Source organism: Halichoerus grypus, chromosome 12 (genome assembly GCF_964656455.1).
Source record: "Halichoerus grypus chromosome 12, mHalGry1.hap1.1, whole genome shotgun sequence".
Lineage (NCBI taxonomy): Eukaryota > Metazoa > Chordata > Mammalia > Carnivora > Phocidae > Halichoerus > Halichoerus grypus.
In genome coordinates, this window is record NC_135723.1 from 83,577,062 (window position 1) to 83,605,054 (window position 27,993).

Genomic DNA, 27,993 nt, shown 5'->3' on the forward strand with positions numbered 1-27,993 from the left:
GAGATTTACCTTTCTCATTTATTGTGTCAGATACTTTGTCAGATGCTGGAGATACAAAAATGACTAAGGTACTTCCCAATCTTCCGGAATTTGGGCAGACACAAGAGTAAAAACCTGATCTTGACACCTGAAAGTGACAGGCGCTGCCCTAAGAGGGAAGGAGGAAGGGTGGAGCACAGCAGGCTTCTACTGGTCTAAGGGTGGGCATCAGGGAAGGCTGCTAGAGGTGACTCCCAACGGAGGGTTGAAGAATAAGTAGGGATGTCCAGGCAAAGAAGGGCCTCTGTCCTGAAGAATATGGAGGGCTTGTGAACCTGGAAGCCTGTGGGGGTGAACACAGACAATGTATGTCCATAACCTAGTGAGTGGATATGCAAGAAAAGGGACTGGTGTGTGTCCCTGGCTCAAGAATCTCCTAACACTTTTCTGGGTGTGTTGGGACTGCCTGGTTCCCAAGTGTACCCACTTCTTTCCTGGCTGAGACCTGGAGAGATGTGAGAACAATTGCCTCCTCAAGATCCGGCACCCGGTGGTAGATGTTCCTTCAATGAGTTAGTGAAATAAGCCCTCTGGGTTTCCACATCTCCCTCGTGTGAGAGTGAAAATCAGTAGTGCCCACTCCGAACAGGCTACCGAGGCACGGTGGGTAGTGGTCGTGGCTCGAAGCTCAGAGGGTGTGGGGCCAGGTGGGAAGGGACAGTGGTGGAGAGAGGCGGTCTTCAGGCAGCGAGGGCTGTGTGGGGCCAAGGAGCGGCCCTCCTAAGACGGTCCCTGGTCCTGGCTTGGTGGGGGCGCGAGGGAAGTAGAGAGATCAGGGCCCTGCAGTTCACGTATCTCCGCCTTGGCTTTCCTTCTCCTGCCTTCACGCAGTCCTGGGACGCAAGAGGCCACCGCGCAGGAATGGGGCCGGCGGCCGGAGGTCCGCGCTGCCTGCGGAGGTGGGGGACTCGGGCCCTGCTCGGTGGGCGTGTGTCTGCGCGTTTGGAGGAAACAGGACCGGAGGGTTCGTCCAGCTTTGTCCCCTTTCTCCCCCATCGCTGCGCGGGACGGGACGCTGACACATGGCCCCGGGGGTCCCCCCGCGCAGCCCACTCTGGGCAGGACCCTTCGCCAGAACCAGGGGATCTTGTGGCCACTCCTGGGGCAACCTCATGCCCCGAGTGGCTCCCGTCCTCTCCCCCTCTCCCACGCCCGGGTCGTGGGGTGTGTCGGGGGACGCGCTCCCTCGGCCTCTCCGCGCCCGCTCGCCGCCACCGGGTCCCGGAGCCGGGTGGAGGGAGGGCTTCCGGGCGGGGGCGGCGTCAGGTGGCCGGGCCAGGCCCCGCCCCCTCGGCCCGCCCTCCTTCCCCCTGCGCACCCGGCTCCGGGTCCCCGGCCTGGCGGCTGCGGCGTCTCCTCCGAGCGGCGGCGGCGGCGGCGCGAGCGGCCATGGAGGCGGGCGCCGGGGCCGGCGCGGGCGCCGCGGGCTGGAGCTGCCCGGGCCCAGGTCAGAGCCGCCCCTCCCTCACCTCTCCACCGCCACTCCTTCCTCTTCTTCATCTCTCCTCCCTCCAGACCCCCTCGTCCTCCCTCCCTCCCTCCGCCGCTCCCACCTTTCCGTCGTCCCGTCTTCCTCCCTCCATCCTGCCCCCCACCCCGGGCCCGGACTCCATCTTTCCCGGCTGGGTCTTCCCCACACCGGTCGCATCCTCCCCTGGCCGTCCCTCGCCCCGAACCCTCTCCACCCCGTCTGTCCAGCCCTGGGGGCCCCAGACCCTGCGCCCACTCCGGCTCGAAGGCTTCGAGAGCAGGGCGAGGGTGGGGTGGACGAGGTCCAGGGAGAGAATGGAGGGGAGGGGAGCGGCTCCGGCCCAGAACCCCTTGCCACACGCCCCCTCCTCCCCGAATCACCCCTTTCCCCTGCCACGCACCTCACCCTTTCAGCCTCATCTTCCCTGGCTCCTGCCCTCGCTTCCATCCTTGCCCGTCTCCTCCCTGTCCCCTCCCGGCTAAAGAGACACACACCCTTTCTGTCCGTGCTGGGAGAGGAGCCTGGAGCTGGGGATGCTGAGGAGCTTGGGCAGCACAGGGCGGGGTCCCCGCAGGCCCAGCTCGAGGGGCGGCTGCGGGAGGAGGGTCGCAGCCTGGGCAGAGTGAGCCAAGCACTTCCACCGGGATTAAAAACTCCAGGGCTCCAGAGGGCTGGAAGGCACGTCCCTTTCTCTCTCCCGTGCACCCCAGCCCCCAGGCCCCTAGCAGCCCACCGTGCCTCCTCTCTCCCTGCTCACAGGACCCACAGTGACCACTTTAGGCTCCTATGAGGCGTCTGAGGGTTGTGAAAGGAAGAAAGGCCAACGCTGGGGGTCCCTGGAGCGGCGGGGGATGCAAGCTATGGAGGGTGAGTTTTCCAAAAAAGCTTGCTTTCTGTCCCCTCAGCCAATTTCCCTTCCCTCCTCCTTACCCCATCCGGTCCCCAGAACTCCCAGCCAGGACAGAGCCCTTCCTCTAGCTCACCTGAGCCCCCTCTACCCTTCAGGTCTGAGTTCTACCCCTCCTCAGGGCTCAGGCTTTGAGGGAGGTTCTGGGTACATCCCTTTGGGGCCCTAATCACCAGCTAACCAGGTTGTGTGTCTCAGGGGGAGCTGCCAGACAGAGAAAGAGGCCTCGTTGGACAGAGCTTTGAAGCAGCCTTTCAGCAGGGGGTTTGTTCTCACTGCCACCCGACCCAGATCCCAAGCTGTCTCATATTTTTGAAAAGCAGGGAAGTGAGCATTCTCTTTCTGGTGCCACCACCACTAACTTTGAATGTAAGCCTTGTGGCTGGCCTGAAAGAATTGCCTGGGAGGGGGCACGTGAGGCCAACCTTGCAAAACCCACGTATCCCCACCGTACCAGGTGACTTGGCAGTTGCTGCCAACACCAGGCCCCTGGAAGGATGCCTGTCCGCTTCCCAGGACTTCCTGTGAAGTGTCCCCAGGTCCCAATGCACACTGTGTGGGCAACCCTGCTCCCCTATGGGGGACAGAGGACACAAGGGGTCCCAGATGAACCTTAGGCTGCTGTTGTGAGACCAGGGATTCAGAATTGTAAAACAAAGCAAATAATCAGTATCCTGACAAAATGTCACTATTTCAAGGAACTGCATTGCAGCAAAGGAGGGGGTACTCACCAACCAGAGGCTGGGGACCAGTACACCCCAGTTTCTTAATGCATTAAAATGGTAGGCTTTCTTTTACACGCAAGTAAAACCTGGGACTTGAAACCTGAAAATTGCCCTATGGTCAGCATGGGAGGAGGGGCCTTATAACACTTGGGGAGGGGAGAGGCCTCCTGACACTACGCAGAGAAAAGGAAGGTGGACCTTGCAGAAAATTTCAAAAAGGCTATGTGATAGAATACATTTGAAAGGGCCCCAGTGTTTATCCGGTAAAACATTTTAGAATCATTTCATTCAGATGTTTCCTTTCTCTAACTGTTGATAGGCAACCCTTTCTCATTATGGAACAGCTAATTTCTCCCAAGCCACCTGGATAACTTTTTAACTTTGGACAAACCCCAAACTGTAACTCTTGCCCCATTCAGCCTAAAGACACGCCCAGCGTCTGAATCCTTTCTTGGGTACTTGTCCCCAACGCAGGGACCACCAGGACTGGAAGAAGCAGGTATCCTTGTGTAAGCTCACATGGCTGACCAGCACCCAGCTGCTCAGTTTGCCCGAAGGCAGTTACTAGGAGGCCACCTGGTACAATCCTGGTCCAGAAAGGGCCTGGGAGGGGAATGGGAGACCTTACACCTGAGGACGAATCATGAGTGCAGGTCCTGCCCAGGGACTCCTTGGGGGACACCAGGTGGCACTATTATACCATCCCTGCCCTGGGACCATGAGCTTGAGGGCCCTTGAAGGACTCTGGAAAGGAAGTTGACTCCAAGCCCCTGGGGGGATGGGTTTCTCTTCTAGGGGAAGTGTTACTCCCAGCTCTCTATGAGGAGGAAGAGGAAGAGGAGGAAGAAGAGGTGGAAGAAGAGGAAGAGCAAGTGCAGAAGGGTGGCAGTGTGAGCTCCCTGTCTGTCAGCAAGCACCGGGGCCTGAGCCTCACCGAGACAGAGCTGGAAGAGCTGAGGGCCCAGGTGCTCCAGCTGGTGGCAGAGCTGGAGGAGACCCGGGAGCTGGCGGGGCAGCATGAGGATGACTCCCTGGAGCTGCAGGGTGAGTGCCCGGGAGGGGGCCACAGGGCCTGGGCTCCCTGGATCCCAGGCTCACGCCTGCACCCCCTCTCACTGCAGGGCTCCTGGAGGATGAACGGCTGGCCAGCGCCCAGCAGGCAGAGGTGTTCACCAAGCAGATCCAGCAGCTCCAAGGTAATTCCCAACTCTGGGACTGGAGGGAAGGTGGCCATCCAAGTACTTTTGTCCTGAGGGTTTGGCTGAAGCATAGCAGACAAATATAAACTAATTCAGTACTTTCTCCTCATTTCCCCCTTACTATTCTCACCCTTTTCTCCTTCTCTCTCCATTCTCTTCTTTACCTAATATCTGTTCTTTGCATCTCTACCTGGCTCTTCTGCCCTCCCCTGCCCTTTCTTGCCCTCCCATTTCACATCTTCTCTCTCTGGCTGACACTCTCCCTTTTCTCTCCTCCAGCTTCCTCCCTTCACACCTGTATCCTTTTCCCTTTGTTCTCCAGGTCAGGGGGGCAGGTAATCAGGGCCGAATACCTATAACCAGACTGCTTTTCCCTGTCCCTACAAGGGCACCAGGGGAAGAGCAATGAGCCAATGAGAAGTGACTGAAGGGGACTCTGCTCTTTTAAGGGAAGCAGATGAGAACGTTTCTCTTGCTTCCTAGGCCCGAGCTTGTGGCCCCAAATCCCTTTATTCTAACGCCCACATCCCTTTGTCTCTGGAAAGCAGCAAGGCAGGTGTCCCACATTCCACGGCACCACCAAAAAAAGAGGCAGCTTTTGTTACTTCCATGGACTTCCAGAAGGTTTAGGGGAGCTGCCCTAGAAAACCGCAGGGGCTCTCCAGGGAGAACTGAGATCAAACCAAATGGAAAATATAAATGGAGAAAAAAGGAAGGCCAGGAAGCAGGCCTGGAGAGGAAGAAGCAAAGGTGGAGGAAGGGGAGGAAAAGAGAAGGGAAAGATATAAGCCTAGGTAGATGCAGGAGAAGTAGACAATGGATGGGAAGAGGGTGAAGGAGAGAAATGGCTGGAGATGTGTTGTATCTGGGAAAACAGTGTGAGCACTAGTCTCGGATCACCTAGGTTCTGGGCCCAACTCTGCCACATAACAAGCTTTAGGATCTTCGGCAAGTCACTTTTATCTTTCTGAGACTCAGTTCCTTATCTGTAAAATGGTGCTAATTTATTTGTTTATCATTCATTTATTGAGTACCTATATACTCGGAGGACAAGCTATGAACAAGACAGACCAGATCCCTGCCCTAATGAAGAGTACATTGTAATGGGGAGAGGCAGAATATAAACGACATAAGTCCAGGTGGCAATAAACACTATGAAGACAATGTAACAATATGAAATAGACAGATGGGGTGAGATGAGAACTTTTTTTGATGGGGCAGTTAGAAAAGTCCTCTTTGAGAAGATGACATTTGAGCTAAGGCTTGAATAAAGAGAAAGATCTGAGGGAAGAGCATACCAGGCAGAAGGAATAGCAACTGCAAAAGCTCAGAGGCAGGAATGAGCTTCATGTGTTTGCAGAACAAAAGCCATTGTGGCTGGAGCAGAGTGCATGTGGAGGCCCCTGGTAAGAGAGAGTTCTTTTTTTTTTTTTTTTAAGATTTTATTTATTTATTTGACAGAGAGAAATACAGCGAAAGAGGGAACACAAGCAGAGGGAGTGGGAGAGGGAGAAGCAGGCTTCCCACGGAGCAGGGAGCCCGATGCGGGGCTCGATCCCAGGACCCTGGGATCATGACCTGAGCCAAAGGCAGACGCTTAACGACTGAGCCACTCAGGCGCCCCAAGAGAGAGTTCTGAGAGGCAGGCTGAGACCAGATTACAAAGGGCCTTATAGGCCAGCTGGGAGGTTTGGTTTTTATTCTTAGTAAAAAGACATGGGAGGGTCTTATATTGAAGGTGGAGACCTCAGGACTTCTGATGAATTGGATAGGGTGGAGGGTGGGGTGGGGTGGGAATAGGAGAGATATGGAAGATAAATTTGCCTTGAGAAACTGGATGGACAGTGCTGTCATTTATTGGGATGGGGAAGACTTAGCAAAGAACAAGTCTGAGGGCTAAGGGAACCATTGGAGACATGTTTTTACATGTTGAGTTTGAAGTCACTAATGACATCTAAATAAATTAGTATGTTATAAGGGGGCAGTTGGATATATGAATCTAGAACAAGGGGAGAAATCAAGGCTGGAGATATAAATTTGGGAGTCGTTAGCATATAGATGGCATTTGAATCCCTGAGAGATCACCATGAAATCACAGGGAGAGACAGGAAGAAGAGGAAAGGCCCTGTCCCAGGGATACTCCAGTATTTAAAGGTCCAGTAGAGGAGATATGAACAAAAGAGACTGAGGTAGGAGGAACAGCAGAAGCCTTTGATGCCCTGACCGCCAAGAGCAGAAAGTGTTTCAAAGAGATTCAAAAGTTGCTAAATCAAATAAGGTGGCCATTGGATTTGGCAAGATGGAGGGCTCTGAGATACTTCGGTGAAGACAGAAGCCTGATCAGATTGGGATTAAAGAGGAAAGGGGAGGTGAAATAGAGAAGGTGAGTACAGATAATTACAGTAGTCATGTTTTGAAGAGAAGCAGAGAAATAAGGGGAAAGGGAATGAAGTCAAGGGAGAGTTGGGGGGGGCGGGCTTGAGATAGGACTCACTCACTACACTAGATCACGTTTGTATGATGAAGGAAACAATCCAGTAGAGCCGAAAAAGACCTTTGCTTGGAGAAGGGACATACTCCCTTACAAGGAGGAGGGAAGTCAGTAGACAGGCAGGTAGGCAACTACTTGGGGAAACAGAAGTTCTGGAGCGACTCCTTACTCACTAGGGTTGTTTCTGAGCGTGAGCTCTCAAGCAAGCTAGGGACTGCGGTCTGGTGAAGACACCCAAGCGCCACCCCGCGGGAGGAAATAGAGATCGTCCTTGCGCACGCGCGTTGCCCGTTTCCGCCAAGAGGGGGCGCGCGCGACCTCAGAGGTAGCTGGTGTTGAGGCCGTTCCGGCCGCCACAGCCCCGCGGGGGCCGGGACCGGCCGGCGGCGGGGGGGCCCCCCAGGGAGACCGCTTGCGGGGGGGCCGACGAGATGGAGGCCATAACCAGTGAGTAAGAACCTACTTCTCTGTCCCACAGCTCAACTGCCGGGCCCTCCGCTTCTCCCCGACCGACCCACACCCCCTGTCAACCGGCGCTAGGTCTTCGGAATCCGGGTCCAGTCCTCCCAAGTCCCGGCCAGGGTCCGCCCCGCCCAGTTTTCGGATAAGCCCCTCCCCCTGGGGCCTGCAAGCCCCGCCTCTCCATCCTGGGCGTGCCCTGCCCCTTTGTGCTCCACATCGAGAGCTTGCTTGGCTGAGGAAGACCTTCCTCCATTCTCCAGTGGATCTGAGAAGGCCATTTTTTTAGGGCCAGACCTTAGAGGGGAACCTAAGGGAAATTTGAACCCTGACATCAAGGACATAGCCATGTTTGGTTACCATGTGATGAGCCTACATTTGAATTTCAGCAGTGAACTCTAAATACACGTTAGGGGCCAGTACTTACCTGTGAGGCTCTTACCTGCGAGGCTCTGTAATTTCTAAGCTTCCAGACTAAATAGATGAGAATAGTGTGTGTAAATTTTTTTAGTCAGGGAATTTTTGGAAAAACTCAGTGCATCAGTAAAATACTGTAAATTAGTTTTGGTCTTCAGCGTAGAAGCACTTAATACTTTTTGTTTGCAGTAGCCCAAGGTGTTGCTTTGGTGCCAGAATCTGCCTTTTTTTTTTTTTTTTTAAAGATTTTATTTATTTATTTGAGAGAGAGAGAATGAGATAAAGCATGAGGCGGAGAGGGTCAGAGGGAGAAGCAGACTCCCCGCTGAGCAGGGAGCCCAATGCGGGAATCGATCCCCGGACTCCAGGATCATGACCCGAGCTGAAGGCAGTTGCTTAACCAACTGAGCCACCCAGGCGCCCAGAATCTGCCTTTCTACTGCACCTTACTACATGGAGTCACTCCATTCCCTTCTTAGGTACTCCTTTTATTCCATAGCCGATGAAGCTATACTTCGCTGATGGGGTAGAGACTAGATTGCCAGTAGTTTCCAGATAAGAAATAAGTCTGCCTTTAACTTTCTGCCTCTAGAACATGGTAGATGAGTTCACTTATCCTCTTGACCATCCCAACCTCTGGGCTTTGCAGGTGAGCTGCGGTCTCTACGAGAGGAGATTTCCCTGTTGGAGCGAGAGAAAGAAAGGGAACTTAAGGAAATAGAACAGGAATTGCACTTGGCCCAGACTGAGATCCAGAATCTGCGGCAAGCAGCAGAGGACTCCGCGACTGAGCATGAGAGTGACATAGCATCCCTGCAGGATGATCTCTGCCGGATGCAGAATGAGCTTGACGACATGGAGCGCATCCGGGGAGAGTATGAAATGGAGATCACTTCCCTCCGTGCAGAAATGGAAATGAAGAGCTCTGATCCATCCAATAGTTTAAATCTTTCAGATTACTCTGAGATGCAAGGTACGAGAGGGCAAGCCTTTTTCCTGGTCTGTCAGTAAAGCCAAGCAGAGGGAGTTAGTATCCAAAAAGATGGTGGAAGATGGTCTTAGATCATGAACTGGGAACCTCTAGAAAAAACTTCCAGGTTGAATTCAAGACTATAAGGGAGAAAAACTTATCCAGATGTCACAAAACCGGTCAGTGGTGGTATAAGAAATAGCACTGTGGAGATGTACCTTGAGAATTCTTCCTCAGAGAGCCATATGGGAGAGCCCTTCCTAAGAAAGTCTCCAGTGCCAGGATGGGAGGATAAGGGGCTGGTCACCTTAGGAAACTACCTGCTGCTCTGGCATGGCAGTTTGCCTGGCCCGCATTATGGGGGGGCCTCTAGTCCTGCTCCCAGGTCCCAGGATGCTAATGCTTAGGCTCCTTGAGTCCTCTCCAGCGTAGAAGCTTTAGGGGGCAACAAATCAGAGCACAAGACAGCTGGAGAGGAAGAGAGGTTATTTCCAGTAATACATGAGGTACTAAAAACCTTAGAGCTCTGCTTTCAGACAATGAGTCTCCCAGCTAGTTGCTAGGATTCATGACATCAGAGAGTATGCCTTTATTTTGAGGCTAGATTTATGATCTGAGTATAATGGGAGGCCCTGTATTAGGCCAGGTCAAGCAGAGGCAATCAACAAGGAATCAAAGAACTGCAAGTTTCCCAGCTGTAACAAGCTTCTCGGAAGAGCCTTTGGACTGGTGGTGCCAGGAGAGTGAGGCCAGCACAGTGGGAGAGCTTGGGTCGAAGTTAAACAGACCTGAGTTCAGAATCTCAGTTCTGCTAATTAGTGGGATGAACTTGGCCTGGTTATTATCTCTCTGAACCTTAGTTTCTGTATCTGTAAAATTGGTTAATAAAACTTTACAGCCAGGGGCACCTGGGTGGCTCAGTTGTTAAGCGTCTGCCTTCGGCTCAGGTCATGATCCCAAGGTCCTGGGATCGAGCCCCGCATCAGGCTCCCTGCTCCATGGGAAGCCTGCTTCTCCCTCTCCCACTCCCCCTGCTTGTGTTCCCTCTCTTGCTGTGTCTTTCTCTGTCAAACAAATAAAATCTTTAAAAAAAAAACACAAAAAACTTTACAGGCAGAGGGGATCCTGGAACAGGAAAGGACCTTAGGGAAAATGGAGAGAAATCTGAATAAAATGTTCAGTTTATTTAACAGTAATTTATGAATGTTGATTCCTGAGTTGTGACAAATATACCCATGGTAAGATGTTAACAATAGGGGAAACGAGGTGAAAGCTCTCCCGGGGAATTTTGCACCATCTTTGTAACTTTTCTGTGAATCTAAAACTATTGTAAAATTAAAAGTTTATTTAAAAAAAAAAAAGAGAAAGAAAACCTTACAAGGCTATTTTTGGGATTAAATGAAATGCCTAGTATGTTGAAGTACTCACAGACTAACTGAATGTGAGGCTGAAACCATCAAGTCTAATGCTTAGCACATGGTTGGCTTGTATTAAAGATTAGTTTCCTTCCTTCCTTCCATGATAATCTGCAGTATTCCAAGGACTTTTGATTGGAATAAAGAAGGAACATTAGACGTGAATTTCAGGGTGTTGAATCTTACAGCAGATAAGATAGGCCTTGTGTTCTAATTGGAGTAAATTAATGTTCTTTAAATATCAGTAGAATTGGTATTCTAAGAGAAATAATTCTTTTTTTTTTCTTTTAAAGATTTTATTTATTTGAGAGAGAGAGAGAGCACAGCAGGGGGAGGGGCAGAGGGAGAGGGAGAAGTAGACTCCCTGCTGAGCAAGGAGCCCGATGCGGGACTTGATCCCAGGACCCTGGGATCATGACCTGAGCCAAAGGCAGGCACTTAACCGACTGAGCCACAGGCACCCCTAAGAGAAATAATTCTTAATCAGGAAGAAACAAGATAGATAGGGGTGTTTATATGATTGCAGCTTTATTTTTTTGGAAAAAATTTTATTTATTTATTAGAGAGAGAACAAGCAAGGGGAGGGGCAGAGGGAGAGGGACAAGCAGACTCCATGCTGAGCAGGGAGCCCGATGTGGGACTTGATCCCAGGACTCCGGGATCATGACCTGAGCCAAAGGCAGATGCTTAACTGACTGAACCACCCAGGCGCCCATGATTGCAGCTTTAAAAAGTACTGGTACCTGGTACTTAGGAACATGTGCTGGGGCATTTCAATGAGATCTCTGCTGGTGATTGAAGATGGTATGTGGGTCTGGTTGGGATGGGCTCTTCTTTGAGCAGATAAAAGATCATTAGAAAGAATTCTTGACCACATGCTGGCCAGTGTATTTGGTGTGGTGATAAGTAAGTAAAAGGACGTTCAGGATGCCGGAGTTGTCTCTGAAAGGCCAGGACTAGCGGTGTGACATCCGGCAGTTCACATCCCTCAGCTCTTGTACTAAAAGAGTAATAGGAAGGTAATCATAAACAGTTCAATGGAAACTTGAAATACAATAACCCAGAAACTCAATTAAAACCTTCACGAGCTCCTAAAATCTCAAGACTCTGCCTTGGTTGGGGTTTTGAAGATGGGCACACAGGGCAGAGCTTCTGGGCAGATGAAAAGAAGGGCAGCTACCTGAAAGAGGACAAATACACATAGCAGTGTGGAATTTGGGGGGCCTTGTCTTCTAAGCCGCCGCATGTGGTGTGTCTTCTGTCTTTAGGAAAAAAGAAGCTATTCGGCCTTCTGCTATCTGATTTCTAGGTAGGAAAAGTAGGGGCTGATTACCAGTGCTTCTCCCCTAGGATCTCACATGTCTCCATTTGCCCTTTGCAGAAGAGTTGCAGCAACTGCGGGAACGCTGCCGCTTCCTGAACGAGGAGTACCGGGCCCTGCAGGAGAGTAACAGCAGCCTCACAGGGCAGCTTGCGGATCTGGAGAGTGAGAGGTACAGCTAGCTGGCTAGGGGGCTCTGCAGGGCTCTGCTTTGGGCTTTTCTCTTGAGTAGAATCAGTGAAGGCAGATGCAGGCTAATGAATGTCTCTCTGCTCCTAGACAGCCAGTCCTTCACAGGGTATGGATGCCGCCTAGAAGCAGGCATGGAGATCCAGCTGTCTCAGGACTGGGGTTCTAAAATTTAGTTTTCTTCCATTCTAGGGATTGGGGTCTGGTTTGCTCTGCCCTAGAGTTGATCAGAAGTGATTCCTTTGTTGTCTACACAGAATGGATTCAGTCTAATGGTGTAGGGCCTCCAGATTAGAGCTGGCTTGACATAAGGCCCAGCCTTGAGCCCAACTAGACTAGCATGCTTAGGTCTCCCAGAGCCAAACATGCCTTGATTGAGGTGCTGGGACTTTTTCTTCACCTTCTCAGCATGTTTATTTAGGAGATAAACTACAGTAGAAGGCTCTTTACCATCTTGGCCTAAAATAAAGGCATCAGGACCAAGCACACTTAGCAGGTGATGCCAGGCAGAGCACTTACCCAAACATGGCTCTGGGGTTCTGTATCACAGGACACGAAGAGCAACAGAAAAGTGGCTGGAGTCCCAAATGCTAAAGGGTATGATGTCAGCAGAGTCTCAGACTTCAGAAATGGATTTTCTGGAACCTGATCCTGAAACCCAGTTGTTGCGACAACAGCTACTGGGAGCTGAAGAGCAGATGCATGACATGCAGAACAAGGTAGGGGAAGGCAGGCACCTTCATTGTCTCTCTTTTACCCTCTGCTGGCCCATGGTAGAAACATCTCCTTAGACACAGGGCCGACAAAGGGGGCATGCACTATGGCAGGGGGTAGTACTCTGGGGTCTCGCTTGCTTGCCTGGTGTAAATATTCCAATGAAAGGAATGTCATCTTCTTTCCAAGCCTATCCCCGCCCCCCGCGCCCGCCAAGCCTATTCTCGAAGTGCATCCTTAGTCGGCCTTTCTGTTCCATCTCCTGCACAGTGTAAGGAGTTGTGTTGTGAGTTGCAAGAACTACAGCATCATCGTCAGACGAGTGAGGAGGAGCAGAGGCGGCTGCAGAGGGAGCTCAAGTGTGCACAGAATGAGGTGCTTCGGTTTCAGACTTCCCACAATGTCACCCAGGTAAACACTGCCAGGGGAAGGGCATTTGGGGAGGGCACACGGGCCTCCATGGAGTTGCTGCGTCGGGGAAGGATGAACGCAGAGCAAGGTTGTGCTCTGCTGACTCTTGCCCTGCGACCAAGGGTACAGTCTACTGGAGACCAGTTGGAGAAGTCACGTAGCATTGCATTCTAGAGATGGTAGTCATTACTGAGTGTCTGCCTCAGAGAAGAAACCCAACCGTAGACCTGTGGGCGCTCCTCAAGATGTCTACGTCTGGAAAGGACCCAAACTGGTCTGAGGAGGGGTCTGCTGTTTCTTGAGAGTAACTGTTCTACCCACATCCTCCCACCACAGAACGAGGAGCTGAAGACCAGACTCTGTGCCCTGCAGCAAAAGTATGATGCTAGCCAGGATGAGCAGAATGAGCTCTTGAAGGTGCAACTACAACTTCAGTCTGAGCTCCGGCAGCTCAAAGTCTTGAAATCCACAGTCGTAGAAAGCCCAAATGAGAAGGTAACAACAAAAGGAGGCGAGGGGCACCCGAGGTGCTAAGAGGTTTTGGGGAAGGTGGCCCAGAGCGGAGTTAAACTAAGGGCGGCTGCCAGCCGTGCAGCGCCTCTGGTAGGGGCCTCCGGCCACCCCCGGGCACTGTGCCGGACGAGAGGACAGCCGGTCAGCGAGGGGCAGGGAGAAGGCAGGCCTTAGACTGTCCGTGTCCGAGAGTGACTCAGGCAGAAGAGCGAGCGGGTTGATGACCGCAGAGGTACTGCCCACGGCCCCCTCCACCGCAGGAGTTACTGTGGCGGCTACAGAAGCTGCAGCTCCAGTACCAGCACATCACGTGCGAGAAGGACCAGCTGCTGGAAGTGCAGCGACAGCTGTGCGGGGACCTGCGGTACCATGAGGCGGAGGTGCAGCGCCTCAAGGACATCGTGGCCTCCTTCCAGGAGAGCAGTGAGAAGGTAAAAGAAGCTCCAGGTGAGGGAGATGTAGCCAGATGGAATCTTCTGTGAGAGCAATAGTGCCAAGGAGGAGGGAGCATCGTAGGAGCTCTATGGTACAGCCCTTGGTGCGGGGTGTAAAGAGGTGCCTAGTAGAAAGGTGATCTCAGAGAGTCACGACGCTCTCAGCTTCCTTTGATTTTTAATAAAAAAATCAGCCTATAAAAAGGTAGCTCTCTTTCTTCCCCACCTGCCCGAAAAGGAAGCCCCAGAAGGTCCCTGTGTAGAGCCTTTTAGGGTCCATCTCAGGTCACCCCCAGTGGGATGAAATTGGGACTGGAAAGGACCGAGTAGGATCCCTTAGTCCCTGTCTGAGAGGAGAGAGTGCAGCTGCAGGGGCTTCTGGGATGATGGCGGGGCCTGCCTCCCCTACCCCAGAATGCAGAGATGCACGCCCAGCTTCAGGAGATGAAGCGGCTGTACCAGACCAGCAAGGAAGAGCTGGAGCGGCAGAAGTACATGTATGATCAGCTCGAGCAGGACCTCCTGCTTTGCCAGCAGGAGCTGAAGGAGCTCAAGACCACCAAGCCCATCCCAGAGGAAAAGGGGAAATGTGCTAATAAGGTAATTGTACTTAAGAGAGGTGAGATCTCCTGGGTACTTCCTCTGGAGAGAGGAGTTGTAAGGGCAAAAGGTGCAGTCATCCAACCGAGGGGCTTGATGAGCTTCCTTTACAGTCACAGCTGAGCGTGCGAATCAGGAAACAGAGGCAGAGTCCCATGCTGTTAACTTTTAAACAGTTTGCCTTGATCTTGACTTTGAGCCCAAGCCACAGCCTAGTAGGATCAGTACAGCTGGATCCTGTCTGAACACCAGAGGGTTTTGCACTTGATCCATGTGTGTAGACATTTATACTCTGTTATTAGGACTGTAGTGATAGCTTGTCGTTTGTGGAGAAGAACATACACAAAGCCCACATACACAGCTTTCCTCATTCGACCTAAGAAGAGAAGGTCCAGTTTTCTCAGGCAGATTGCAGATGCTCTGGTCAGATGACATGGTCTTGTGCCTAGAGTGCTGATTGGATATTAGAAGGACCTAGGTTCTTCCAGGGTTTACTCTGTGACCTCGGAAGAGTGAAGTTCTTTAAGCTTGAGTTCTACCCTCTTTAAATTGAACAGAATACTATTCTTTTCCCCCTTGCTTGTAGTAATAAATCCTTGTAGTGATAAGTAAGGCCTTCCTTATTCATTTTCTTTTTTCCCATAGTGTGTAAAAAGTCATTATCAGTTACCCTGTGTTGAGCACTTTCAGCTCCTGATCACTGATAGGAAATGGAAGGTGTTGAAACATGATGGAGAAAAGGCACGAGATTCTCAAAAGCTGGAGGAGCCAGTCACCTTCTGCCCAAATCCCCAGTGACCCCTACCACAGCCAGCAGGCTGTGTCCCCGGGGAAAGGCCTCCTGAAGACCCAGAATGGGGAGGTTATTTGGACCACTCCCAACGGTCCACCTGCCTTTCTACACCCAGGCTCACATTTCCTTCTTCTGTTCCCGCTCAGCTTAGAGGCCAGAGTGTCCAGGACTTGCTTATCCGCTCCTCTCCTAGTAGAAGAGACTGTGGGGAGGGAGAAGCATGCTGACACGGAGCCAGCTTTTCCTCTTGTCCTAAAAACAGCATGGAGATGAGTTTGATATTAGAAGGTTTGGGTTCTTGGAATCATGGGATAATTTAGTCTTCTCAACCCAAATTCAGCAATAGCCCATATTTTTCTAGAGATTTAAAAAGATGATTATGAAAACAAAAATGGGGACAAATCGGGTGACGTTTTTATTGGTAAGGAGTATAATTAGGTATAAAACCAACTGGGGATGATGACAGTGACAGGAACTAGAACTCCCAGCAGGGCCGGAGAACGGTGTGTACCACAGGGAAGGGCCAAAGGAAAGGAAGGTGGGGTCATGAGAAGGGAGGGGTGTTGGTAACACTCCCCTCACAGGGCTCTCAGAAGGGACCAGTAGATGAAATTTGCAGCATAGCCGAACAGTCCTGAGCGGCCCGCCGGGGCTTCCCGTTCGGTGTCTAAACCTGTATGGGTGCAGTGTGGCTTGGGATGGTCAGTCCAAGGGGGCTGTAGAGGGTGGGGGCCCCTGCTGAACCACAAAGGGCAGGAGAGCACAGAAGGGCTCTGCCAGCTGGACGGTGCAGAGCAGTGCCTCACAGAGTAACCGCCCCTCCGCAACTCCCTCCTCCCCCGTCCACAGTGTGACACACTGCTGTCCAGACTGACAGAGTTGCAGGAAAAGTACCAGGCCAGCCAGAAGGAGATGGGGCAGCTGCAGATGGAGCAGTGCGAGCTCCTGGAGGATCAGAGGAGGATGCAGGAGGAGCAGGGGCAGCTGCAAGAAGAGCTGCACAGGCTCACGTTCCCGCTACCCAAAGCTGGTCTCCTCCCTAAGGTAACCCCAGCCAGGGAACGGCCGCTAACTAGGGAGAAGCTGCTTGGAGAAGCTTCCGAGGTGTGACTATACTTGGGAAAAAGAACAGGGGGGGAATCGAACCTTTTCTTTTCTGCATCAGCCCCTCCTTACTTTGTCACCGATCTCTTCAAACCAAAAAGTTCCATATAGCTGATTAGGGTTTTAAATCTTAAAACACATAGTATACTCGGGAATCTGTCCAGCATTTTCTCTTTAGATTTTTAGTCCCTCTGGAGAAAATATACTCTGAGAGAACTTTGTAAACTACAAAATACCTGCAAACATACGAGATCGTGGCTACTCACCTAGTGGGTCTCCATAGAAAGACCATTCCCCCGCCACACCGACCCCGTCCCAGATGGCTGTTCAGAGCCAACCCAGAGACTCCTAAGGGAAGGGTCCCCAGCAGGAAGGAGGCATGGGTCTTCCCACGTAACTACCACAGTTCCTGCCCGCTTCCTTCCCACTCCACCTCGCAGAGTCAGGAGCTACTTACAAAGTTACAAGACCTGTGTGAACTACAGCTGTTCTACCAAGGTATGCAGGAAGAGCAGAAAAAACTGGTACAGAGTCAAGAAAGTGTGCTCAAAGAACAGTCAGATCTGCACGAAGAGCTGCATCTTTTCAAAATGTCTCGTTTCCGGGATGTGTTGGAGAATCCCAACGATTCCAAATCACCTAAGTCCTCCAAGTGTGGTCACGACAAGGTAACAGAGCAAGAAGCAGGGAGACAGTTCTGGGGACAACAGCATGGTAGGGGAGCGGGCTCCATGGAAGGCTCAGAGTTAGGAAGGCCTGACTGGCCAAGAGTAAGGATGAGACTAAGGCCCCCTTCTTCAGCCATGACCACCCATGGGCTCATGAAAATGTGGTTTTAGCTATGGGCTGAGGATCTCAATCAGATACATGCCCAGTTGAAGTGCTGTGAACACCTAGGATGGATCAGGGTGACCCGAGAATCTAATCACCTGATAATTTGATGCAGCCCCTTCAACATCATTTTCCAGATTTATAATAGCAACTTAGTGTTTGTCTGGATTCCTTGGGACTGACTCTGAGCATGTCATCCTTTTCTCATGAGCTGGTTGATAATTAAGCAGTACACCTTCAGTGATCAAAATCTATAACCTTCCGGTGTTCTACCTGAGACAAATCTGGGGCCATTCGTTTCCAAGGGAAGAATTCCTAGCCTGTGGCATTAATGGTACTGGCCACACTGTCTTCATTGGAACTTTGGTGGCAATAACAGGTCAAGAGGGTTAGACTAGAGAATCCATGCATCACAAGCACCAGGAAGGGGTTATGCCTCTGAGGTCACACTGGTGGAGATTTCCTGATAAGTCTGTTTGGGGTTGGGGAATGCATTTGGTCTGAGGTCTCAGGGTGGGCAAGGAAGAGCAGGTAGACAGTTTCAATTTAAGGCTAGCCCTATTCATTCAAATATTAGCCTGGATAGGGAGAACCAGGGAATTGCAGAAATCCAAACTGAGATTTGGTCAGATTCCAGAGGCATCAGATTTCAGCCTGGATAACACAGAGACCAGGAACCAGGTAGAACTCTTTCCTTAACTGATCAGATCTCATCCTGGGCATTAGCAGCCAAGAAGCCAGGCCCAGAGGGCCTGGGAAACATGCCTAGAGGCCAGATTCAGAGTTGGGACAGGAGGTGCAGGGACTTGTAGTGAGACCTTAATTCCAGGTCCACATCTGAGGGAGGCATTCTTGTAGGCTCACATTCAGGGCCGGGGCTGATTTTAGAATTGGGGGCGGGGGAGGGGACTGAGCCCCAAGGTCAGGATAATGGGTATATCCTGACTGAGAAGAGGGTAGGGTAGGGAGCCAGAGTGTTCTCGATTATCACTCAGCTCTGCTGCAAGGAGAGAGGGATGTACCAGAGTTTAGAAACCAGCCGAAATGGGAGCCTGGAAATCGCAGAATATCTGCCCGGGGTAGATTTTCCCCAACGAGCAAGTAACTGACATGCCAGTAGCTGCAGGCGGTTAAAGACCTAGGCTGTGGTGAGACTGGAGCGCAGGTGTGCGGGTCTCTGAAGTGTGCCCGCAGACATCTGCCCCAGGAGGGCTGCGGCGAGAAGGACGGCAGCGTCTGGAGTAATGGTAATGTCTCCTCACCCACTCCTGGCAGTCCAAGCTGGTCATCGCCCAGATGCAAGCGCTGCAGGTGCTCTACGAGGGCACGCAGGCCGAGCAGGAGCTACTGCAGCGGGAGCAGGGCAGGCTCCTCGAGGAGCGGAAGAGGCTGCGGGCCGACCTGCAGCTCTGCCTGGAGGAAATGCAGCTGCTCCAGGTCCGGTCCCCTTCCAGCAGAATGAGCTTGGAGAAGAACCATGGCCGCAGGGCCGCCAGCAGCGAGGACTCCCGCAGGAGTTACGGGAGCGGCCTCGATGACGGCGGGAGCTATCACAAGAGTTACGGTAGCACCCAGGCCAGCACCGAGAGCTTTCTCAAGAGCTATGACAGCAGCAGCAGCGCCCCGGAGAGCAGCGAGAGGAGCTATTGCACCGGCAGCAGCGGCAGCAGCATCTATAAGAAGAGCTACGGCAGCAGTGCCAGCTCGGACACCTGTTACGGGAGTTACGGCAGCAGCACTCATGACGGACCTGCCGAGCCTGAAGACCTAGAGGTAAAAGAGCCAGAGGAGAGGTCAGACAGGGAGAAAAGCCTCTTGTCTTACTAAGAGAGAAGTCACCAGGGAAGGGTGCAAGAAGTGAGGTGGGCGGCAGGGTCAGAGCTGAGCTGGGTCACCGGAAATGAATGAGGCAATCCGCCTGTCTAATATGGAGATGCTCCCATCACAGCGATGGTGCTTTATGGGAAGAAACACAGAATTAGCCCCAGCGCAGCTTCAGATCCTTGCCGCCATTGTGCTATACCCAGAATGGGGCCTAGCAAAGAGAGTGGGGCGGAGGGCAGGTCCTTCTCAGGGTGCGGTCATTACTCCTCCACCCTCCGCAGCACTGTGAGGACGTGGTCGCCAAGGTGGTGATCAAGCTGCAGGGGGTGCAGGCCATGTACCAGCTCAGCCAGGGGGAACATGACCAGCTGCAAGACCGGATGAAAAAGCTGTTGGACAGGCAGAAAGAGCTGAAGGAAGAGCTGGTCGCCTGTGAAAAGGAATTCAAGGAATGCATGGAAAGCCTTGAGAAGCCCGCTGCCTCCCCAAACGACAAGGACAAGAACGAGGTAACTGCTATGTGGGAGGCAAGGTTTCTTCTAGGAGTCCCTAGAGCCAGAGCAGGTCATAGGCCCTAGCCATTTCGGAGAGGCTGAGGAAGGAGGCCCGGGAGCTCACTGCTTGCTCTGCAGAGTTGCCCCCTTCCTGGTCGGAGGAACAGAGCAGGGGCTGAACCCCAGGAGGCTGGGCACTCTGCCACAGCACTGGTGGACGGTCCTCACATGCTCACTGTGCTGAGATATACTCATCATCAAGACTCTGAATAATTTTTCTCTTTTTCCTTTTACCACTTCCCTCTTTTGCTGTGTCCCAGAGCACTTCTATAGAGTTGTATTTTTTCACCTTTAGTTATTTTTGGTGTACTTGTCTCTTCAACTAGATTGTAAGTACCTCGAGGGCAGAGCCTTGCCTCCTTTCGGATCCCTTATAATGCCAAGAAGGGTGCTCTGTGTCCATGAGGGATGGGACAGAAGGCATTCTTCCTGCCCAAGAGTAGTCCACAGTCCAGCGGGACTCACTGTGTATGCATGGGAGAGTTCAGACAACAGTCAGCCCGGGGGCCTCGGTTGCTTAGTATTGTTACCTACCAGGGAGACTGTGATGCCAGAAGTCAGGGAAGACAAAACCAGAAATTAGGGAGCAGGGTTGGAATTTGCCTCTGTTTCCAGGGTGAGGTTTGCAGGAGCCCAGGCACACTTTCAGGAGTGGACCACACAGTTCCTTAGGTAGTTGGTACCTGTTAGAGAAATAGCTTGGGCGAAGTAGGAGTTTCCATCAAAAAGACGTCCATAATAAAGCCCTGAGCTTCAGAAGGGGCAGCTCTATAGTTATTCCCCAGACAGGTCCCAGTAAAAACATAATTTAAGTCATCCTTTTTTGATCCCATTAGGTGTAAATCATCAGGTACCTCATTTAGAAGCTATTTCTGAAACCGCTTTAGAGGCTCGTATCCTGCAGTTTAACGTTTCCTCTCTCGTCTACTCCCCCATGGGCCTTAGCAGGGCAGACTCTGAGGCAGTGACCCCCAGGCCGGGCTGTGGGTGACCGGCCGTCCGCACCCCCCCTCCCCCCCCCGCCCCCGCAGATCAAAGAGCTGCAGGCCAAGCTGCGGGAGCTGCAGCTGCAGTACCAGGCGAGCATGGATGAGCAGGGGCGGCTTCTGGCCGTGCAGGAGCAGCTGGAGGGCCAGCTGCAGTGCTGCCAGGAAGAGCTCCGCCAGCTCAAGGAGAAGAATTCTGTTCCCAGAGAGACCAAGGGGAAAAGTGGCAATGAGAATAGGAACAAAAATGCCAACGGGGTTAAAAACAAAAAGGTGACCAAACCAAGCCTGGACGGTTCTGAGGGCTGCTATGAGAACGAAAAGGTGAGTAATAACCTTAGTAGCCTGATAAGCAGAAAGGCAGAGGAGATCTTGGGAGGAAAAATCACCACCACCACCATTCCGGCCAGGTGAGGTATTTGTAGAGAAGCTTCTGGTCTCTCTCATGTATTAGAGTAGATCTCTCTTGGTAGCAATTCCGTTACTTCCTTTTGCTCTGAAGGTAAGGGGAGCGGAACACAGACCACTTATACCTGGGGGCACAGCCCCAAAGGACCATAGCCCCTAGGATGGACGACGGCTCCAATCAGCTCAGCCCAATCTACTGGGGCCCCTTTTCTTCCTGGCTTATGTGCCCAAGAGAGGGACCAAATGGATGAAAAGAAGGAATTAATTCGAAGCGGTGGTGGACTCCTACGTGAGGAGGAGGGGAGGAAATAGGAGTCGTAGCCGCCTTGCAGGGGTCGGAGGCGGCAGCTGAGGGGCAGAGCCCAAGATTCTAGCTCTGGTAGCTGTCCGGATGGCCGTGTGGGTCCCGAGAGGCTGGGCGGGACTGCCCACACGACGCTCGGGGAGCCTCGGTGCCAGAACGCGGTGCTGTGTGCGCGCCGTGCCGGGCTGGGAAGCAGAGCGCGCTTGAGGCAGCCCGGCTTCTCGCGCAGGTAGGCCTCCTGGCGGTAACCGCGGCCCCGTCCTGCCCTGCCTCCGCCCGCAGAGCCTGGAGGTGGTGCTGTACTACAAGGCCAGCCACACGGACTTAGGTGTCCTAATACAAGAGGAAGTGGAGGAGGAAGAGGAGGAAATCAAAAAGGACTCGAAGCAGGACTCCTGCCATGAACTGGTTTCTGTGCCGTCAGAGCCTGCAGAGATTAAGTCCGCAAAAGCTGAGGAGGGGTGTTATGAAGAGTCCCAAGAGCAGGAGGGCAAGGAAGACGACAACAAAGATGAGAGCGCCAGCGACACTTGCCCTGAAGCTTCAGAGGGAAACAACCCCCTCAAGCTTTCTGAGAGCAAAAAGGTAACCGCAGTCGAAGGCTGGACCGAGTGGGAAGTGGGCTCTGGGGTCCGGTGCCCTGGTGTGGCGGGGTGACCCAGCCCGAGGATGGACTTCTGCAGGAGCGTATAGGCCAGCCAGCCCTGAGGCCTAGCGTTCGGGGAGAGTGGAGATGGAGCCAGGAGTGGTGGAAGTGGGCTCTCCACGGGAAATGGCGGGCTGAGACCACTTTGCTGTGGACCTACCTGTGTCTCAAAGATCACCTTTTCTGGGAACCAGGGTGGGGCCGTTGCAGTCCTGCCTGCTTTCACCTCTGTGGCAGCCCTCGCTCCTTACGTCAGGAGGTCTTCCCCCCTTCACCTAGCACTGCACTGAGGACACGGATGGTGTGAGGCCCGCTTCAGGCTATTTGCCAGCCTGCGTTAGTCGCTCAGTCCTGCCTCCTCGAGGTGCCCTGTTAGGTTGACATTTGTTGTTGCTGTTAGGGGTGTTCGGGGGGGTAGGTGTGGCTTTCGGGTTCTGCGTATTACAGGGCATGAGGAGAGGGGCTGGGGGTGGTCAGAAGTAATAGAATATTTTAGTCCGCACAGCAGGGGCGTGGGCCAGTCCGGGGAGAGCAACCAGAGTCCTAACCCTTTAGTTGCTAGATCTTGAGAGGTTGGGATGGGAGTATCCTGGGTAACGTACCAACCATACAAAAGTATTTCTGTATTTTAACTACTGGTACATCTGCACAGGTATGTACCAGCTGAATTCCTGCACTAGTTGAGGTTAACTGGGGGCTCTGATTCCCTGAAGAGTGAGTACTTCCTGAATAAGTCCTCGGTTTATGGTACAGGCTCTTTCCATCTTTCTAAACACCGGGGAAGAAAATAAGTCTCTTGTGGTGGGATGTCCCAGTCAGTTCTAAGGCTATCTGGAGTTTTCCGGCAGCTCAGTCCGCAGCAGTGGCTAGGGATCTAGCATGCAGGTCTCTGTTAACCTTGTGGCAGAGGACCATTACTTAGGATGTAAAAAGTAGGAGCCACCGCAGCCTCTTCCCCAGTGCTCTGTTTCTTCGAATTCATCATATTCCACCACATGCTGGTTCAGAGCCTCCTCGATTTCCTTGCCTTGGGTGCCAACATCTCTAAACGCCAGACCGGATCCTTGTACTTCGAAGTTGAGCGCGTTCCTTGTGTCTACATACGGAGGTGTCCCTTTGCCTCGGCGGGTCCTGCATCTTTTGCAGGCAGCTCTAACGGTGTATGTTACTGCCTGCGAATTCACTTTCTCTCTGGAAGATTGTTGCAGTCAAAGAGCTAGCACTTCTCCATTGTTAGCCTGTTGGAGTGCATTTTGTCTCACAACAACGGCGTTAGACTCTAGGGGATCGTAGGGGCCAGGGCCCAGAACACTGAGATTCGGTGGACAGCAGCCAGAAAAAGTGGGCTAACGGGGGGTGGGGGGTGGGGCGGGTGGCCTGGCAGGAGACTGAGTGACCCAGGAGAAGTATACGTCCTCCTCATCCGGAGAGCCCGGCTTTACTCTCGGAGCTTCCCTTTTCCAGAGTTACTGACCTGTACGAACGGTCTAGGGCAGATCACCACTGCTTGGCAAGATGAGAGGGATATGGCCAGCCAGCAGACTGGCCTCCCCACCTGATTTGGACCTAAGCAGCTGCTTAACCCATTCAGGTTTGCATCCTCCACAGGCTGCCAGTGGGAAGATCCAGGCCCGGGCGCAGAGGAGAGATACGGCTGCCCTCACTGCCTGTTGTTTAACCTCTTGATCTCTTTCTCTTTTCCCTTTGTTTTCTCATCTTCATTATCCATTGGATTCATGTGTTTCTGTCTTTTTATATCCGCCCCCCCCATCTCCTGGCCTCTCCCTGTGCTTCCTTCTCATTTGATATGTTGCAGCCATCCCCTGCCCCTGAGCCCCCCATCTTCTCCTTGCCTCTCGTAGCCCTGGTGGTCATATCGGCTTTGCTCTGGTGCTGGTGGGCCGAGACGTCGTCCTGACACAGGTACTGCTACCGAGTCCTCTCCTTCGGAGGGTAGAGGGGGGGTGCAGGGGCCCTGGCCTCTCCTCTTTGCCCTTTCTCTCGCTTGCTTGCTTCTTGCTTTTAGCCCTTTGACAACAGGATACTCAGGGGCTGAGTTTTAGCCCTGGCTTCTCCTTGGGCTACTGCAAAGCCCATAGCACCTCTGAGCGTCTTCCTAACACATAGTGAGTTGGAATGCATACTGTTGACACGGTTTGAGTTTCTGTCCTCTGGCTGGGAAAACTTTGGATGATCCCAGCACTGTTGCTTCTTTGAAAAATGCCTGACCACTTCTGATGAGCTGATGTCTGTCTGCAAGGCTGACCTGAGTGCTCTTTGCTCTCACTACTGTCACCACCCAGGATGGCAAAATAAGGCATCACTGCGCCTCCCCTGTTGGGTGAGAGAGGAATTCCGGAGTGTTGTGACCAACCCCCAACCCCAACCCTAACTCCCTTACCAGGGGCATTTGTATGAGGGCAGGCTCAATTTGTCCTCCAGACTTGGCGAAAATGGAACAGAAACCCCTACCACATTGTGTTCTTTCAACGGAGAAATTCTCTGATTTGGGACTTCTGGTCTTCAGAAAACTCAGAACCAGAATGCCAGGAAATATTTTATAGTTCTATGTTTATCCCTTTTGGGGTCCAGACTCTATTGTAATTGCCTTCCCAAGCCAGGCTTTTTGGACATAATGTGGTACTGGTGAAAAGAACGAGATGCAAGTATTCCCAGGGCGCCAAGGCTGACATATTCTGGGCACCTTCCACTTGGCCTCGGCCCATGTAATCTGGTCTGTCAACAGGATACCAAATTTAGGAGGCAGAATGTGGTCTTAGGTCCCAGGGTAGAGCCCTAGGGTTCCACCTGTCTTTGGAACCCATAAACTATTCTCTCCTGGCCTGTTCTGGCTCCTTTCTCCTGCTCCCCTGCCCCCCCCCCCACTTCCCACCCTCCCTTCTCACCCCTGCAAATGAAGTGCCGCTGGCTTAATGCACAGGTTGGGGCGGCAGCTGAAGCATATGTTGGTAGCACTTAGCAGCATCCTTTTCTCCTTCCTTCTCCCCTCATTTTTTTCCTCTTCATCCTTTCTCCTCTTTAAGGTGTTCCATTTACTCCCCACGAACAGTCTAGCTCCTTTAGTGACAGGGTCCCTATCCCTGTACTGTCCACATCCAGATTTCTCAGCCCCTAGGGGAGGAGACCCAAAGCATTTGGCCATAACCTTTCTGCACCTCAGCCAGGCCCACACAGAGTGAGAGGAAGGAGCTCCTGGGTCAGGGTGCTCTTGGGGGGTCGGGCTGTGCCCCACTCTGCAGCTCCCAGTCCAGGAGCTGAGGCAGCGTAGCTCTGTAGAAAGTGTGGCTGACAGGTGAGAACCTGGCCCAGTCTGTCTCTGCCTCTTACCGCTTAGTCCCAGTGGGCAAAATGCATAATGGGAACATTAGTTTCTTCAAATGACAGTGAAGGATGGTAAAACCTCTGCCTTCCTCATGTGATGATCACAGGCGTTCATGTTTATGAAAGTTCTTCATAAATAATAAAACACCCCATAAATAATTTAAAAAGTGTATACTTACAGCATACATACTATGTGCCTGGCACTGTTCTAATCACCTTACATATAAACTCATTTAATCTTTGCAACAACCCAACGAGGTGGCTTTTATTATGATTTTATATGTAATAAAACTAAGGCATGGAGAGGTCAAGTAATACCGCCAGTGAATTGTGAATTGATTTCTAAGGACTAATATTAGCAACAGCTAGAATTCCAACCTTGCCTCCCCCTTCCCATCTCTCCTCATTTTGAGCAGTTTTCCCTGGTTGGTTCCATGTAATTAGGAAGACTGTGTACTTCTCTTCACACAGCCCCCAGGGGCATTAGCTCTCTTGACAACTAATGTCACGTTGTTAACTCTCTGCGTGTGTTGTTTATAAAGCCCCTTTGCGTATTGCATATGCTAAGTATCCTCTCCCCGTTTTCTACCTGCAATTGATTTTTTGGATCTGAGGCAGAATTTTTTATTCATTCCTATTTGGTATAGTCCATTGATGTAACCTGTGGAGTTTGTTTTTTCTTTTTTTTTAATCTTGACCTTGCGGTTTCAGATTATCCATTTCCCTGCCAGCTCCACATCCTCCTCAAGGGCGACCAGCCTACTTTCATATGTTCGTGTGCATTATTTTTTTTAAAAGTCTTATTTAAGTGATCTCTACCCCGTACATAGGGCTTGAACTCACGACCCCGAGATCAAGAGTCGCATACTCTTCCAACTGAGCCAGCCAGGCGCCCTGTTGGTGCACATTAAGGGTGAGGGCCGACCCTCTGGAGTGTTGTCTCTCCAGGCTCTCTTTTATCCAGCTCATTGGTCACATGACAGATGGTCACACAGCAACCTGTGCTGGTACCATACTCTTATTTCCTCTTGTTCTCTCCAAGGAGATCATGGAAAATCTGTCAGATGTGTTGATAAAATCCAAAAACATTTCTTTGATCTGTCAACTTAGTAACCTAGTCTGTAAGGAAAGCCTGATGTGACTTACCCCTTTGGGACCAGCCCTCAGCCAGTCTGGAACTCAGCCAGTCTGGAACGTGCCTCTGACTGGTATAAAGGGTATCAGTTCACATTTATGGGTCTAGCTCTGTCCTTTTTTTAAAATTTAATTTAACTTATTTAAGTGGGGGGGAGCAGAGAGAGAATCCCAAGCAGGCCCCACAGCCAGCACAGAGCCCAGTGCCGGGCTGGATCTCACCACCCTGAGGTCGTGACCTGAGCCGAAATCCAGAGTCAGATGCTTAACCAACTGAACCACACAGGCACCCCGCTCTGTCCTTCTTTAAGAACATCAGACTGACGTTTTTAGCAGTGTACATTAGGATATAAGCATCTAAGCATGTAGATACTCTTTCTAGCTTCCTTTCCAGTTACTTTCTTATATAAATTACTCTGTATATCCACCTCCAGCATTGTTTCGCTTTCCATTTCATTTGTGCTGCTCTTTTTAGTAACTATTTCTACAAATGTAGGAGATCATCTTTGCTCTTTATAGCTGGCTTAAAGTCCTCTTTTTAGTTCCATTATTCTCTGAGCAAATGCATTCTTAGCATCAGTACTATACTCTGCTCTTACCTAAAATCATCCTTCTGTTATTATGCCATAGCTTATGACTCAACCCAAATTCTGTCTTTCAAGTAATACAATAAAAAAAGTAATAACAATAGGAACTATTTCCCTAAGTATGTATTGTCCACGATTTCGTGTTCCCTAAAGGATGCTTCTTTGTTGTCCCACGAATCAGCAGGATTTGCTGTGGTCAGCAGAGTCTGGAAGCCTCAGCACGCTGGCACATGCCAGGAAGTCCATCAACACACTGGTGCCCAGGGGTGTTTTAAGGCCTTTGTCTCCGGGGCCCGTGACCGGCTTCCTTGAGGTTCCTCGAACCAACATCATTGTCCAGAAAAGGTTTGGGCTGCCCACGAACCTCATGTTCGCCTGCACTCTGTGGTGTGCTTTCTTTACTTCCCCTTCAGTCTTATCCTTTTGACTGAGTTTGTTGCTCCTGCGTAAAGCCAACGAGGCACTGCTGCTTTTCCCAAAGGGCCCAGTTTACCCTCTTTTTCTTGCCGTGGCACTTGATCCTTTCTCATTGCAACCATCCGGATACTCTTTGGTCTGCCTCCTGAGCTCGCTTCTTCACCCAGGAACTGGTGTTCTCCTCATTCCGTTGGGCATGAATACACGCAGTCCCCTCAGGGGGTACACCTAGTGTTGTTCCAGATACCTCGCACCACCAGCACTAAGACCACATTGTCTCCGGCAGTTACCCAGGAGGCGAGAGAGACCAGACCGTGAGGTTCCTGATGTCTCTCCAGTGCCAGTAGACAGGGGAGCCTCTGGCTTAGGGAAGGGTTCCGAAGGCTGGGCACTCACCATTTGTCTTTGGTCCCCACAGAACATGTTTGGGATGTGGAAGCCTGTGGTGTTCTTGGCTATTGCGGCTGTGGCTCTGTATGTGTTACCCAGCATGCGACCGCAGGAGTCCGAGCTCTGCCTCATGGAGTGATGGCAGACCTGGGCCAGCCGAGGGGGCAGATCCCCAGTGGCCACTACCCCCAGCTTTGGGCAGGACACACTGTGCCAGAGCCCCCACCCCACCCATGTGTCCCATGTGTCCCCATCTCCTTAGCCTCAGTCACCCAGGCTGGAAAGGTTATGGGGCGCTGCCGGCTGCCATCTCCTGCCTTGTATAAGAACCTGGGTTCTGTGTGATTAAATATCAGCCTAATGACCTGAGACTTTGTGGCTCTTTATTTCTTTTTTTT

The 27,993-nt window shown here is 51.9% G+C and overlaps 1 protein-coding gene and 1 long non-coding RNA gene across 5 annotated transcripts; one reads left to right on the top strand and one right to left on the bottom strand.

Moving 5' to 3' along the window:
- On the bottom strand, positions 1–2,261 carry LOC118533847 (uncharacterized). Its single transcript, XR_004916389.1, has 2 exons — positions 1,911–2,261; positions 1–322 (listed from the first exon to the last, which is right to left on the bottom strand). It is a non-coding gene; the product is annotated as an uncharacterized LOC118533847 (long non-coding RNA).
- CCDC136 (coiled-coil domain containing 136) lies at positions 1,332–27,964 on the top strand. Of its 4 annotated transcripts, XM_036089289.2 has the most exons (19): positions 1,332–1,486; positions 2,270–2,377; positions 3,938–4,186; positions 4,264–4,338; positions 8,358–8,681; positions 11,475–11,586; positions 12,154–12,322; positions 12,588–12,728; positions 13,065–13,223; positions 13,502–13,672; positions 14,090–14,275; positions 15,918–16,112; positions 16,613–16,840; positions 18,279–18,776; positions 19,109–19,336; positions 20,413–20,691; positions 21,362–21,664; positions 23,542–23,648; positions 27,624–27,964. In XM_036089289.2, exons 1-18 carry the CDS (start codon positions 1,429–1,431, stop codon positions 23,641–23,643), a joined length of 3,585 nt encoding a protein of 1,194 aa, XP_035945182.2. In that variant the 5' UTR covers positions 1,332–1,428; the 3' UTR covers positions 23,644–23,648; positions 27,624–27,964. The 4 variants fall into 4 exon arrangements, with proteins under 4 accessions (XP_035945182.2, XP_077915673.1, XP_035945184.1 ...); XM_078059547.1 differs by lacking the exon at positions 23,542–23,648; XM_036089291.2 differs by lacking the exons at positions 15,918–16,112; positions 16,613–16,840; positions 18,279–18,776; ... (1 more) ...; positions 20,413–20,691; positions 21,362–21,664.
- The last annotated feature ends 29 nt before the right edge of the window (positions 27,965–27,993 follow it).